General features: G+C 49.5%; 1 protein-coding gene across 1 annotated transcript in view; it reads right to left on the minus strand.

The window, feature by feature from the left end:
- Nucleotides 1-2,678: 2,678 nt before the first annotated feature.
- LOC106818574 (vesicular glutamate transporter 2-like) overlaps nt 2,679-13,408 on the minus strand; it is a gene marked incomplete at its 3' end in the record, with an annotated part of 24,227 nt that continues 13,497 nt past the window's right edge. The window contains exons 2-6 of the mRNA XM_014823274.1: nt 10,928-11,053; nt 4,832-4,955; nt 3,741-3,859; nt 3,081-3,195; nt 2,679-2,766 (exon numbers count right to left, since the gene is read on the minus strand). Of these exons, the coding sequence (XP_014678760.1) occupies nt 2,679-2,766; nt 3,081-3,195; nt 3,741-3,859; nt 4,832-4,955; nt 10,928-11,053 (572 nt within the window). The remainder of the gene's footprint in view (nt 2,767-3,080; nt 3,196-3,740; nt 3,860-4,831; nt 4,956-10,927; nt 11,054-13,408) is intronic.

A 13,408-nucleotide genomic window follows, 5' to 3' on the forward strand; every position in this document is an offset into this window, starting at 1 on the left:
GAGATGAGGGGAGATATGCGCGCGTGAGCGTGAGCTGGTTCGCTCTCTCTCTCTGTCTCTCTCTCTCCCCCTTCCTCTCCCCTCCCCCCTCTCTCCCCCTCTCTCTCGTCCCCGTTTCCGTATCCCACCGTCTCTCTCACGAACAACAACATGAGCGACACGCGCGGGAATAACGCCGATGACGTCACGTGGCCTCGATTCAGCGATCACGTTGGGCAGGGCTTTATGGCGGCTGACATTCATAAATAGCTAGTGAGTTGTTAACGTTGTCTCGTCGACGCGCGCACAATTAGCAAGATTAGTAGCAATTTATTTCTTAATCAGCGCGTTTAAGCGCAATCCGATCATCACCGACATGTAAGACGGAGGCAGAGGACGCTTGGTGTCGAAGACGGCTTCCTTCTCCTTCCTTCCTTCTCATTTATTGTTCCTTCTTCCTATTTTTCGTCTCTCTTTCTCTCGTTCGCTTTCTCTCTCTTTCTCTCGCTTTTTTGTTCTCTCTCTCTCTTTCGCTTTAGCTTTTTTACCTTCTCTCTCTCTCTCTCGCATCTTCTTTCTCTCTCTCCCTCCCTCTTGCTTCTCCTCTTGTTTTTTCTCTCTCCCTCCCTCTTGCTTCTCCTCTTTTTTCTCTCTCTCCCTCCCATGCTTTCTTTCTCTCTCTGTATGTATATCTTAGTTTTGTCCCTCTCTGTCTCTTTCTCTCTCTTTCTCTCTCTTTCTCTCTCTTTCTCCCTCTCTCTTTCTCTCACTGTAGTTTATTCTATTTCTCTCTCCTTCGCTGAGCGAAATTAGATCTAGCTTTGCATATCAATGCGCCAAACTCGATCGCGGCGTCGCACCGGGCGCGCGTCTGTATTGATACGCGCCGGGAAGCGTCGCTCCGCTAGTTGTTGTCGGCAGGATGAGCTCGGCCGATGCTTCGCCGACGGTCATTGTTTCGGCGCCGGCGCCGACGTCGGAGGGTGAATAGGACGTCGGCTGCCGACGCAACGCTTTCAGAGAGATGATGCTTGGGAAGGTCGAGATGTTAATAGACAGCGAGAAAAAAAGAGAGAGAAAGAGAAAGAGAGCTAGAGTAGAGTGGGGAGTGAGAGAAAAAAAGAGAGGGAAAAAGAGAGAGGCGAGGAGAGAACGAGAGAGCGGGAGAAAGAAAGAGAAAAAGAGAGAGAGAGAGTGGAGGGAGAAAGAGAGAGGGGGAAGAGAGGAAGAGAGAGCGCGCGCGAGAGAAAGGGAGAGGGGAGAGAAGAGAGAGACGAGAGGAGAGGGAGAGAGAGAGATCGAGATAGAGAGAGGAGACGAGCAGAGCGAGAGAGAGAGAGAAGAGAGAGAGAGAAGAGTCTGATAGGATAGAGAAAGAGTGAGATGATGAGATGGAGAGAAGAGAGAGAGTTAGAGCAGAGAGAGAGAGAGAGAGAGCCCGGGGATGGCGAGAAGGGACGCCGAGCCATCCGTCTTCCGACTTTCTCCCCCTTTTTACGCCTTGCGACTCTGCTCTCTATCTCGGTCTCTTCCCAGCGCTCTCTCGTCATTGTCTTTCTTTACCTCCTATCTTTCCTATTTCAATTTTATCTCTCTTCATCCTCGTTTCCTCCATTGCGAGCCGCGCGCTCTATCGCTCGCGGCACCTCGTCCTGTTTAGGACTTACTGCACGAGCGAGACACAGGTCCCTGCCTGTCGGCGTAGTTGAGGTCGTAACTCGCTAAGTGACGTGTACTCAGGCCCTTCGCGGCCCGGCCGTTGGTGCGCGCATTTAGTATATGCACGGGCGTGGTCGGGCGGCGGGTGGCGGAGTGGCGGCAGGGCTCGCAACATTCACACCCGCTCGCCTTCTCTCAACTACGTCACGATGACCCCCCGCGGATCCAACGTGTGCGCCATTGATATGAAAAATGAGGGGGACGGCCGCTCCCGGCCCTCGCCCGGCCCCCGCCTGCCGGGCGCTCTCGCGGCACCTCGGCCGCGCTGGTTTGCCGTGGCCGGGGCGCTGGTGTCGATGCGTGTCGTGCTGTCGGTGTTGTGCGTGTCGTGCGTGGTGGTGAGTGGGGGGCCGCTCTCGGACTGTGGGTGTGGTGCGTTGTACACTGGACCCCGGGCGGGGGCGCCTGGGCGGCGAAGGCACCACGCCCCCGCCGCACGCCCCCCGCCCTGGGGTGCCCGAGCGTCCGCGGTGCGGCGGGTCGCCCCGCGCGCCGGCGCCCTGGCGAGCTCTCCCGCCCCGCGCGGCTTCTGCCACGGGGGGCGCTCCGTGCCCGCCGCCGTGGCCGAATGCCGCCTGCTGTGCGTGTGTGTGTGTATCGTGTGTGTGGTGTGTGTGTGCGTGTGCGTGTGGGCTGATGTTGTGTGTTGAGTGCGTGTGCGTGTGCGCTGTGTGTGTGTGTCGGTGCGTGTCGTGTGTGCTGTGGTGTGGTTGTGTTGTGTGTGGTGGAAGCGATCGTTTGCTTCCTATGGCGTTACAAGACGTTACGACACGCCCTCACTGTAGGTAGGTATACCACATATCTACTTACGTATATTTACGTAGTAGTAGTATATATATATATATATATATATATATATATATATGCAATTTTTGAGTAAAGTTGTACAAAGTGATGCGGATAACGACGAATATCGCGAACCTACATTTCCCTACAATATACACACGTCTCGATACATTTAATGCATTCCTGCTACTTACCGCAGAAGGATATGGTGGCCAAGCGACTTCTCTCCATCGGTGGTGCCCACCATCTCCACATACCGTGACAGCTGGGGTACGTGACACCCTGGTGGCGGAGTTACACAGCGAAAAATCAGTTATTATTGTTAATTATTTATTATTACTATCATCATCGTCGTCGTCGTCGTCGTCGTCGTTTTCCGTAAATTTTAGCTAGTTGATTTAGCAGGAAATCTGTACACACTAGAAATCGAAGAGAAGCTCACTACGACCGATAACGAAGACGTTCACTTGGTTTTCAGACGCACGTAATACTAACTATCCCGATGACGTCGCAAAAATAATAATAAAAAATGATTATAACAGACGCGTGTAGCAGTATACGCGTGGCGGGAGGGAAGGGGAAGGGGTGTGACTCACCTCGACTAGACCTTGAAGGACCCTAACGAAGATAACTAGTTCTATAGAAACCTTGCAGGCCCCCGGTATGAGCAGGTTGAGAAATGCAGACGTGCCGATCGCGACGCCAAAACACCTAAAAAACAAAACATTTCTGTGATAATTTTAGCTAAAAAAAAATACAGGCCTTACAGGATGACACGAGAATTTATTATTATAAATTTATTTTTATTATAGTAATTACAGTGTTTATATTTATGTAATTGTATGTGTTTATGTAAGTATTCATTAATTTTTAAATAATCGAAGCATCAGTCTGGGAAACGTTAATGCCGTTGTAAAAGGATGCTTATCTGTCAATACACAGCGCAAAATGCCCGCGGATGTGTTAAAGAAACAAACGAACGCGATTTTCAAATTATATCTTTTAAAACTCGGAACCTTCATATAACATAGTTGTTTCATCAACGAACCACAGAATGTGCCATTTAGCGATCTCACTTCGTATACAACTAATCTGTGAGATACACGCATAGAAAACAAAACAAAACAAATACAAACAATAGTTTATTATTATGCATCATTACCACGTTATCTGCTTATCTGCATATCTCTACGCGTGCATATTACATATATTATTGTGTATATATGTACATATCTCGCGAGTATATTATCTGTTACCTGTTCGCTGGGAATTTAGCGGCTATGAGCCCGCCAGGTATCTGCGTGATCAGATATCCCCAGAAGAAAGCACTGTCCAGGATTCCTATCTGACTAGGAGACCAGTCAAACTCTGCCGGCTAGTGAGAATCAACCAAAAAGAGTCAGTGAGGCTGGATCAGTTTTATACAAATATATATATAATTACATACGAGGCGCTAGTATATACATATAAATAAATAAATAAATATATATTATTATAATTATATTTACATACACGCGCATCGTACATAATGCACGCATGCCTGCAATTGAATCTCTACCGGAGGAGGAGCAGAGAGCGTTCGTGTGTCGTCGTACAATGACATTGACCGGGGAGATGAAAATGGCATTGGGGAGGTGACAATGACATTGCCGAGGAGATGACAATCGGTGATGACTCTCCGGGGACTTGATGCGAGGAAAGAACGAGAAAGAAAAAATATCGTTATAATCTGTTCCCAGTTCGCTGACGTGCATACACGCGCGCGCGCACGCAGACGTACCTACACGCGCGTGCGCGCACGCAGACGCACCTACACGCGCGTGCGTGCGTGCACGCTGCTATTGCATTCAGGGCTGCGAAGTGAGGGAGTGAGCCGAGGGAACGCCGGGGTGGGGGGGGGGACGCTGGGGCGGTACAGTGCCACTTAATCAGGAACTGTGTCGCGCGCGGGTGACTTGGTGCTTCATTGACGCGTGACCTTGGCTCGTTCGCGCGTATGACGTCACTTCATTCGTGTGTGACGTTATTTTATTCTCGAATGACGTCACTTCATTCACGCGTGAAGTCAGGTGGCTTGCGTGCGACGTGGTGTCAGTCACGTAAGACGTCTACCAGTTCCTATAATAGTGACGTCAGCCCCGCAGCCCTACTACTGACGTCAGCCCCGCAGCCATACTACTGACGTCATTCCGGCAGCCATAATAGTGACGTCAACCCGGCCGCGATAGTGATGACGTCAATTCGAATGCCTCTTGACTGCCATCTACCAGAGGCGACCATGTTATGCCTTCTCCGAGGTTAATATACCGAAAAATTATCCGAAATAGAGAAAATTAGTAGAATTTACCCTGATCTCGCCGGTTCGTTTGTCTGTCGAGTTGTCAATCATGTCCACTATGGCCACGCCCAGGTTGCACCTTATGCCGAACGATATAAGAAATCCCATACTGCTGAGTAGCGCTAGGACATATCTGCAACCAAAGGGGAAGAAAGATTAGCGAGCGGTTCTCTCGCTCTCTCCTTCGCTCTCTCTTTCTCTCTCTCTCTCTCTCTCTCCCTCTCTCTCTCTCTCTCTCTCATCCTCTCTATCTCGCTTGCCTCTCTCTTTCTCTCTCTCTCTCTCTCTATCTCTCTCTCTCTCATCTCATTCTCTCTCTCTCTCTCTCGCTCTCCTCTCTCTTGGTGTCTCTCCTTTCTCTCTCGCTCTCTCTGTCATCTCTTCTTGTCTCTCGTCATTTTTCTCATCTCTTGCTCTTCTCTCTCTGTCTTCTATTCTCTATCTCTTGCTCCTCTTTCTTACTCTCTCCCCTCTGTCTTCCCTCTCGTTCGTCCTCTCTAACTCTCTCTCACACACACCCTCTCTCTATGTGCCCCTCTCTCTGACTCTCTTCTCTCTCCTCTCTCTTCCTCCCCCTCTTTTCTCTCTCTCTTTCTCTGCTCTCTCTCTCTCTCTCTGTCGCGCTCTCTCTTTCTCTCTCTCTCTCTCTCTCTGAAGTTCTCTCTAATCTCTCTTATCTCTTTGCTCTCTCCTCTCCCCTCCTCTAGTCTCTCTCTAACTATCTCTGCACACACACCCTCTGCCCCTCCCTCTTTCTGACTCTCCTTCTCTCTCCCATCTTTCTTCTCCCTTCCCTCTTCCACTCTCGTCTGTCTGTCTCTCTCTCTCTCTCTCTCTCTCTCTCTGGCTCCGTTTGTCTGTCATCTCGCCTAAACTCTCTACTCACACACACCCTCTCTCTGCCTCCATCTCTCTGACTCTCCTTCTCTCTCCCTCTCTCTTCCCCCTCTTCTCTTCTGCTCTCTCTTTCTCTCTTTCTGCGCGCTCTCTCTCTCTCTCTCCGCTTGCTCCGTTTCTCATCTCTCTCTCTCCTCTATCTCTTTCGCTCTCTCTGTCTCTCTATCTATACTATCTCTTGCCTCCCTCTCTCTGTGTCTTATCTATCTCTCTCATATCTCTTGCCTCTCTCTCTCTCTCTGTCTTCTCTATCTTTCTCTATCTCTTGCTCCTCTCTCTCACTCTCTCCTCTGCTCTCCCCTCTCTCTCTGTCTCTCATAACTCTCTCTCAGCACACCCCTTTCTCTGTCCCCTCTCTCGTGACTCTCCGATCCTTCTCTCCCTCTCCTTCACTCTCCTCTCTCTCTCTCTCTCTCTCTCTCTCTATTCTCTTCTCTTACTGTTTGTCTGTCTCTCTCTAACTCTGCTCTCTCATCACACACCCTCTCTCTGCCCTCTCTCTGACGCTCCTTCTCTCTCTCCCTCTCTACTTTCCTCCCTCTCTCCTCTCTCTCTCTCTTCTTTCTCTCTCTCTCTCTCCAATGGTCGCGCCGCTCCTCTTCTCATTCGCTCTATCTCTCTCTTCTCTCTCTCTCTCTCATCTCTCTCTCGTCTTCTTATCTCTCTCTCTGTCTCCGCTGCTCTGTCTGTCTCTCTCTAACATCTCTCTCTCTCACACACACACCGCTTCTCTACCCTCTTTTGATCTCTCTTCTCGCTCCCTCATCTCTTCTTCCCTTCTGCCCTCCCCTTCCCTCCCCTTCCCCTCCCCCCTCTCCTCGGTCTGCTGAGCGCATCTACATTTTCCCCATCCACCATTCTCTAATCTTTAATTCGTGCATTGCGTTCGTTCTGAAGTAAAGAATCAAACAAAAGTTGAACCGTGCAGGCTGATTTATCTGGGAAGGCAAAACTCTCAAGGCGAATACACCGCGAAAACGAAACGCAAAGACGGTTACTCGGTGGTAGAGAGATGACGTATTAATATATCCCGACACCGTCAGTGACGTCACTGTTTGGGACGTGACCCGCTGTGTGATGTGTGTGTGTGTTGTGTGTTGTGTGTGCTGTGTATGTTGTGTGTGTGTGTGTGTGTGTGTTGTGCTGTGTGTGCTGGGTGTGCTGTTGTGGTGGTGGGCTGCTGTGTGTGTGGGTGTGATGGTGTGTTGTGCGTTTGTGTGTGTGTGTGTGTGTGTGTCGTGTGTTGTGTGTGTGTGCTGGTGTGTGATGTGGTGTGCGCCGTTATGGCAAGCCTTTGTATATCATAATTCGCAGAAAACACGGTTGCCTCGCACGAAACCAGGCTTTTCGGTGCTCACAAAACCTAGTTCTGCTTGCTCAAGAACCAGGGTTCATTGCCATGAAACTAGGGTTTCGTGGCCACGAAACCCATGGGTTTCATACACTATAAACCGCCCAAAGTTATAGCTGGAAATCTTAGTTTTCTTGCAACAGAAAAACTAGTGTTTTGGAAGCAGAAACCTTGGTTTCAGCAAGAAACCCACTTTCAACCCCGGCCATTTGTATCATTAATTCGGAAGCGAAACCACCGTTCCTCGCACGGAAACCAGCAGTTTCGTGCCTACAAAACCTAAGTTTCTTTTGCCATGCAAACTATGTTTCATGGCATGCCAAACCCTGGTTTCTAGCCCTTAACCGCAGCATGGATAGCTGGAATCTAGTTTCTTGAGCAAGGAAAACTTAGGGTTTTGGGAGCAGAGCAACCTAGGTTTCCAGCAAGGAAACCCACTTTCAACCGCGCCATTTGTAGTCATATATTCGAGAAACCGACGGTTCCCCGCACGAAACCACGTTTTCGTGCTCACAACACTAGTTTCATTGCCTCAAGAAAAACCAGGCGTTCCTTGTCATGAAAACTAGATTTTCGTGGCCACCGAAACCTGGTTTCTAGCCTAATAACCGCAGTATTAGCTGGAATCTTATTTCGGTGCAGCCAGAAACTAGGTTTGGAGAAGCAAACTAGCGTTTCACGAAACCCACTTTCCAACGCGCCATTTGTATCGTAAATTACGAGAAACCATCAGTTTCGAGGCGACGAAACCAGGGGTTTCGGTGCCATCACAAAACCAGGGTTTCTTGCGCCCGTTTGAAAACTAGGTTTCATGGCATGAAACCTGGTTTCTTAGCCCTATAACGCAGTTATAGCTGAAATATTAGTTTCTTGAGCAAGAACACCTAGGTTTTGGGCAGCAAGAAACCCTCTCAACCGCGCCATTTGTATCATATTCGAGAAACCATAGTTTCGAGCCGACAGAAACCTAGTTTCTCGTCGTTGCTAAGGCCCGTAATTCTAGGATTCGTAATCCGACGGTACATCAGACGTTACTGATTCAGCCACTCGGCAGGCACTGCTCAGTAAATACCTATAGAAGATAAACATACTAGTTCTAGGCTAATTAATTAAAGACTTGCATATTAAATAAATTAATATGCTTGCGCTATTAAAATGCTATGAGAGTGTACGTGCGTGTATCTGCGTGCTTACCCGCCGTGCACGTGCGTGTACCAGCGTTGTACGGGCGTGTGCCGCGTGTACCCGCTGTACGTGCGTGATACCCGCGAGCAGACGCGTGTACGCTGCGTGTACCGCGTCTGCCAAAACGCGTTACGTGCGCTGTACCCACGTGTACCGGCGTACACGCACGTAGCACGCACGTGACACGCGTGTCACGCGCGGTATGCACGCACCTAGACGTGGATACACGCGCACGTCACACGCTGGTACACCGCACGTCACGCGGGTAACACGCAAACGTACACGCTGGTACACGCACGTAACGGGCATCAGCGACGAGTCAACACGCACTACCAGTAACCACGCACGTACACGCACGTTTACACGCGGGTACACGCCACCGCTACACGCACGCATACACGCTGCGTACACGCACCGTGGCAGCGCGCGGCACACGCTCGTACACGCACGTACACGCACGGTAACACGCACGTACACGTGGTACACGCCACGTGCCACGCGGGTACACGCACGTGCACGGCACGGTACATGTAGGGGTACACCGCGGTACACGCACGTACACGCTGGTACACGACACGCAGCCACGTGCAGCGCGCGGCGTACACGCTCGGTACACGCACAGTACACGCGCGGGGTACACGCACGGTGCACGCCGGTGTCACGCCAGATACACGCCACGATACAGACTCTCATACATTTAACTAGCACAGCATATTTAATATTTCATAGCACATATTTAATTAAATTAGCCTAACACTAGTATGGTTATTTCTATAGTATTTACACCTGGGAGCACCAGTGCGACCCCGGAGTGGGCTGAACTACGCAGAACGTGCAACGCCTCGGGAATTACGAACCTAGATAAGCGGGCCGCGTTGAAGCACGATACGAAAACTAGGTATTCGAGTCGCCTTCGAAACTATGCGTTTCTCGAATATATGATACAAATAGCACCGCGTTGAAAGTGGGTTTCCATTGCTCGCCAAGAAACACTAGTTTCTTGGCTCAGAAACTTGAAGATTCGAGAGCTATAACGGCGGTTGACAGGGCCCCTAGAAACCAGGTTTCATGCCATGAACCTAGTATCATGGCAAGGAAAACCTGGTTTTGAGTGAGATGAAGACCTGGGCCGTTCGTCGCCTCGAAAACTTATGGTTTGCTCGAATCTATGATTACAAATGGCCGCGCGTTGAATTGAAAGCTGGGGTTAATCTTGCCTGCAAACCTAGGCGTTCTGCCTCCCAGAAACATAAGTTTCTGGACCTCAAGAAACTAAATACCCAGCTATATAGAGAACTGCGGTTAATAGCGGGCTAGAAACCAAGCGGGCTTTCGTGCCACGAAAATCTAGTTTCATAGACAGACCCCTGCAGTTTCTTGAAAGCAAGAAATAGAGATAATTCTGTGAGCCGAAACACCTTGGTTTGACGAGTGCGAGACGCAGGAGCGAACCGTCGGATTCGTACAAATTATGATACAAATGGAGCGCAGGCAGTGCTTGGTGTGTGGCTACTGATGTGTGTCGAGCTGTTGGTGGGTGTAGATGTGGCTCTGCTGTGTGTGTGTGTGTTGNACACACACACACACACACGCACGCACGCACACACAGGCCCCTCTTCCCCACAAACGATGTAGTTATAGTCATGTCTATACATTTGTGTACACTAACTAGATGTCCTCAAACTGACAGTAACAGCTCATGATCAATCGTGCCCTGGAACCGCAGCGGTGACGTCACGCGCAAAAGTGGCCCCGATGTGTTACGCAGGCTTCAGAAACCTTGTTTGGCGCGCGAGCAAATAGAATAACGCTTCCAAATATAATCTTCAAACGCAGCCACTCCCGTTGTATATATATATATATATATATATATATATATATATATATATATATATATATATATATACACGTACGTAAAGAATTGTCGGTGAAATGTGTACTAGTGCTACTTTGCCGCTTTACCGGGGGCCATGGTTTATTCATGCACTAAGTATATTTAGTTTTACGGCCGCGCCTCGGCGATTGGCGATAAAAAAATAGTGCCGAAATCTCGGCGAGTTTTGCGGAAGCGATTTTTCTCGCAGCGCGGACGTAGGTGTCACTTTCCCCCGGCCGTAGATTGAGGCGTCATCACGTGTTATGATCATCTTGCCGAAGGCGTTTATAATATTTTCCTATATTAATATATTATTATATAATTATAAACCCCTATTTCCCTAACATAAAACCTAACTAACTTTAATACTAACAATAACTAATCTTACTTAATTTAACGATAGGCTGCCACGTTAAGTCGACACTAATCTACGCCGGGGAAAAGTTATTCCGCGACGTAAGGCGGTGTGACGTCCCGACGATTTACGCGGCTCCGTCGTTCGATTTGTATCACTCCGCCAGCGGCACATCGTTGAGCGTCTCTCCGTGGAACAATTCAGAGAAACAGAATCCAAACTTTCGCAAAACGAAAGAAAAACGTAGAAATTTCACCGCAACCTTAAAACGACCTTCAGACGAATGCAGTGCCTTTTTAGTTGAGCTATACGCCGCTCTAGCAAACGTAACGGCGGCGACCTTGTCACACAGTCGTTTGTTATGCCAAAGAGCTTACAATGATAATTATACTTTTTGGTTATGCTCACGCGCGCGCTCTCTCGCTCTCTCGTACACTTTACCTTTTGCTTAGATTAAACGGACAGACGATCCTACAGGGCAGGCCTTTCTTCCCCGGCGGGCATTCCAACTCATCTACCTCTTCGTGCTTGAGTAGGCTCTTCTCATCCTGCTGTCTGCCAAACAGCCTGCGGGACGAAGCGAAGCAAAGATAAGACGAGAGTATGTTTGCGTGCGTGCGTGCGTGCGCGCGTGCGTGCGTGCGTGTGCGAGCGTGTGCGCAGCATCCGAGGATAAACGCCTGGGAGAAATCGCGCTGAGTGCACGGCGGAGAGGAAGACAAAGCCATGAAAGTTAAATATTGTAAAAACCGAAAAGGCAAGTCAGTGGCGAGAAAAAAAGAAAGAGATAGAGAGAACATGTACACACAGAGAGAGGGGGAGAGACAGACTGGGAGAAACAGAGAGAGAAGATAGAGAGAGAGAGAGAGAGAGAGATGAGAGAGAGAGGAGAGAGAGACTGGGAGAACTAAAGAGAAGAGGAGACAGAGAGAGAAGAGAGAGAGAGAGAGAGAGAGAGAGAGAGAGAGGAGAGAGGAAAGAGAGAGAGAGTGGAGACAAACAAAGAAAGAAGAGAGAGAGAAGAGAGAGAGAGAGAGAGAAGAGAAAGAAACAGAGAGAAAGAGAGAGAAGAGAGAGAGAGAGAGAGAGAGAAACGAGAGACTGGGAGAAACAAGAGAGAGAGAGAGAGAGAGAGAGAGAGAGAGACAGAGAGAGAGATAGAGAGAGAGAGGAGAGGAGAGATAGAGAGCGAGATAGAAGAGAGGAAGAGAGAGGGAGAGAGGAGAAAGGGAGAGAGAGAAGTGTGAGAGAGAGCGTGGGAACGAGCTAGAGAGAGGCGAGGGAGAAGAGGAGAGCGCGCGAACGAGAGAGAGAGATGCGCGAGGAGAAAGCGAACAGCGAACGAGAATGAGAAAGAGAGATTAGAGGCGGAGAGAGAGAGTGAGAAGAAAGAGAAAGCGAAGAGGAGCGAAGAGAGTAGAGAGAGAGGCGAGAAAGAAACGACGAGCGACAAGTAGAGAGAGAGCGAGAGAAGGAGAGAGAGAGAGAGAGAAGAGAGGAGGGAGAGAGAAGAGGAGAGAGAGAGAGAGAGAGAATAGAGACTACCCCCTGGGAGATAACAATACAGAGAGAGAGAGAGAGAGAGAGGAGAGAGAGAGAGAGAGACGGAGAGAATACCGGTTAGTTATCACGTGGTTATAAGACCGTTGGTTGTTTAGCAGTATGCGCGAGCCAGGGGAGCTTAAACATCTCACAGTCAAGAATTAGCGAAGCTGCCTTTCTGGCAATGTTATAAGCTTCAGTCGCACCTATTAAAGCTATACCACTGTAATCGATATTTTAACTGAAACATCAACCAGATGCAAGCACACAACAAACAACACACAAACCAACGCCACGCACACACATACATCACCACAGACACACATAACACCACACACGGCAACAACACAACACACACACTGCACACCACATACCCACACAACACAACACCACACCCAAAAAAAACCAAACCAAGCACAGACACACATCGGACACACCCACAGGCACACACCATACATGACACACACACACACACATCCCAGCGCGGCGCTACACACGCACACACACAGGAGGCAACACACAACAACCACAACACACACACACACACATATTATATATATTATATATATATATATATATATTCCACACAGGGACAGTTACATAAGACACTGACTCTCATAATACTCTAACAGCTCTTAAGGAGTTAGCGCACGATTGCCTGTGAACATTGCGCTTTTCGCGTTTTCGCTAGACGTAACCGTATAGTAGTATCTAGTACTCTCTATAGTCTCATATTTCATAGTCTGCATAGTCTCTAAGCGCGTGTAGTTTCTTTTACAATCGACTGGCACAATGTAGTGTGTATGGCAAATCTGTCGTACTCTCCTTCGCTTCCTCTCGTTCTTGCCTACATGTCCTCTTCCTCTCCTTCTTCCGTTCCTCCTCCGTCTTCTCTTCTCACTTTCTCAGTTCCCTTTTCCTCTCCTCCTCCTCCCTCCCATCTCGTCCATCTCCCTCACTCTTCCTCCCTCCTTCCTCCCAAGCTTGCCTCGATGGCTGTCCGTTTTTCCTCGCCCCTTCCCAGCTACGCCGCTCTACCGAGGAGGGAGGTTTCGTTCGGGAGTCATATACAGTCATAACGGCAGAGTCGGCAGCGTGCGGGAGGGGGGAGGGGGCGATACGATCTCGCTGGCTCGCTTCCGCACGTCCGGCGCACGCAGTATAGGTTTCTATGGAGGAACGTCGGTTAGCATTGATGCCGGCGGCCGACGAGCGATAATGTAAAGAAAAACGATATGATTTGGTCAACACGGATGGATGGTCGTTGTATAGAGGAAGGATGGAGGCGATGGTGGGCTGTGACGGAGGGAGGCGATGGGAGGAAGGAGGGAGACGATGGTGGGCTGTGACGGAGGGAGGCGATGGGAGGAAGGAGGGAGA

The sequence above is a fragment of the Priapulus caudatus genome, unplaced genomic scaffold (assembly GCF_000485595.1).
Source record: "Priapulus caudatus unplaced genomic scaffold, Priapulus_caudatus-5.0.1 Scaffold37, whole genome shotgun sequence".
Lineage (NCBI taxonomy): Eukaryota > Metazoa > Priapulida > Priapulimorpha > Priapulimorphida > Priapulidae > Priapulus > Priapulus caudatus.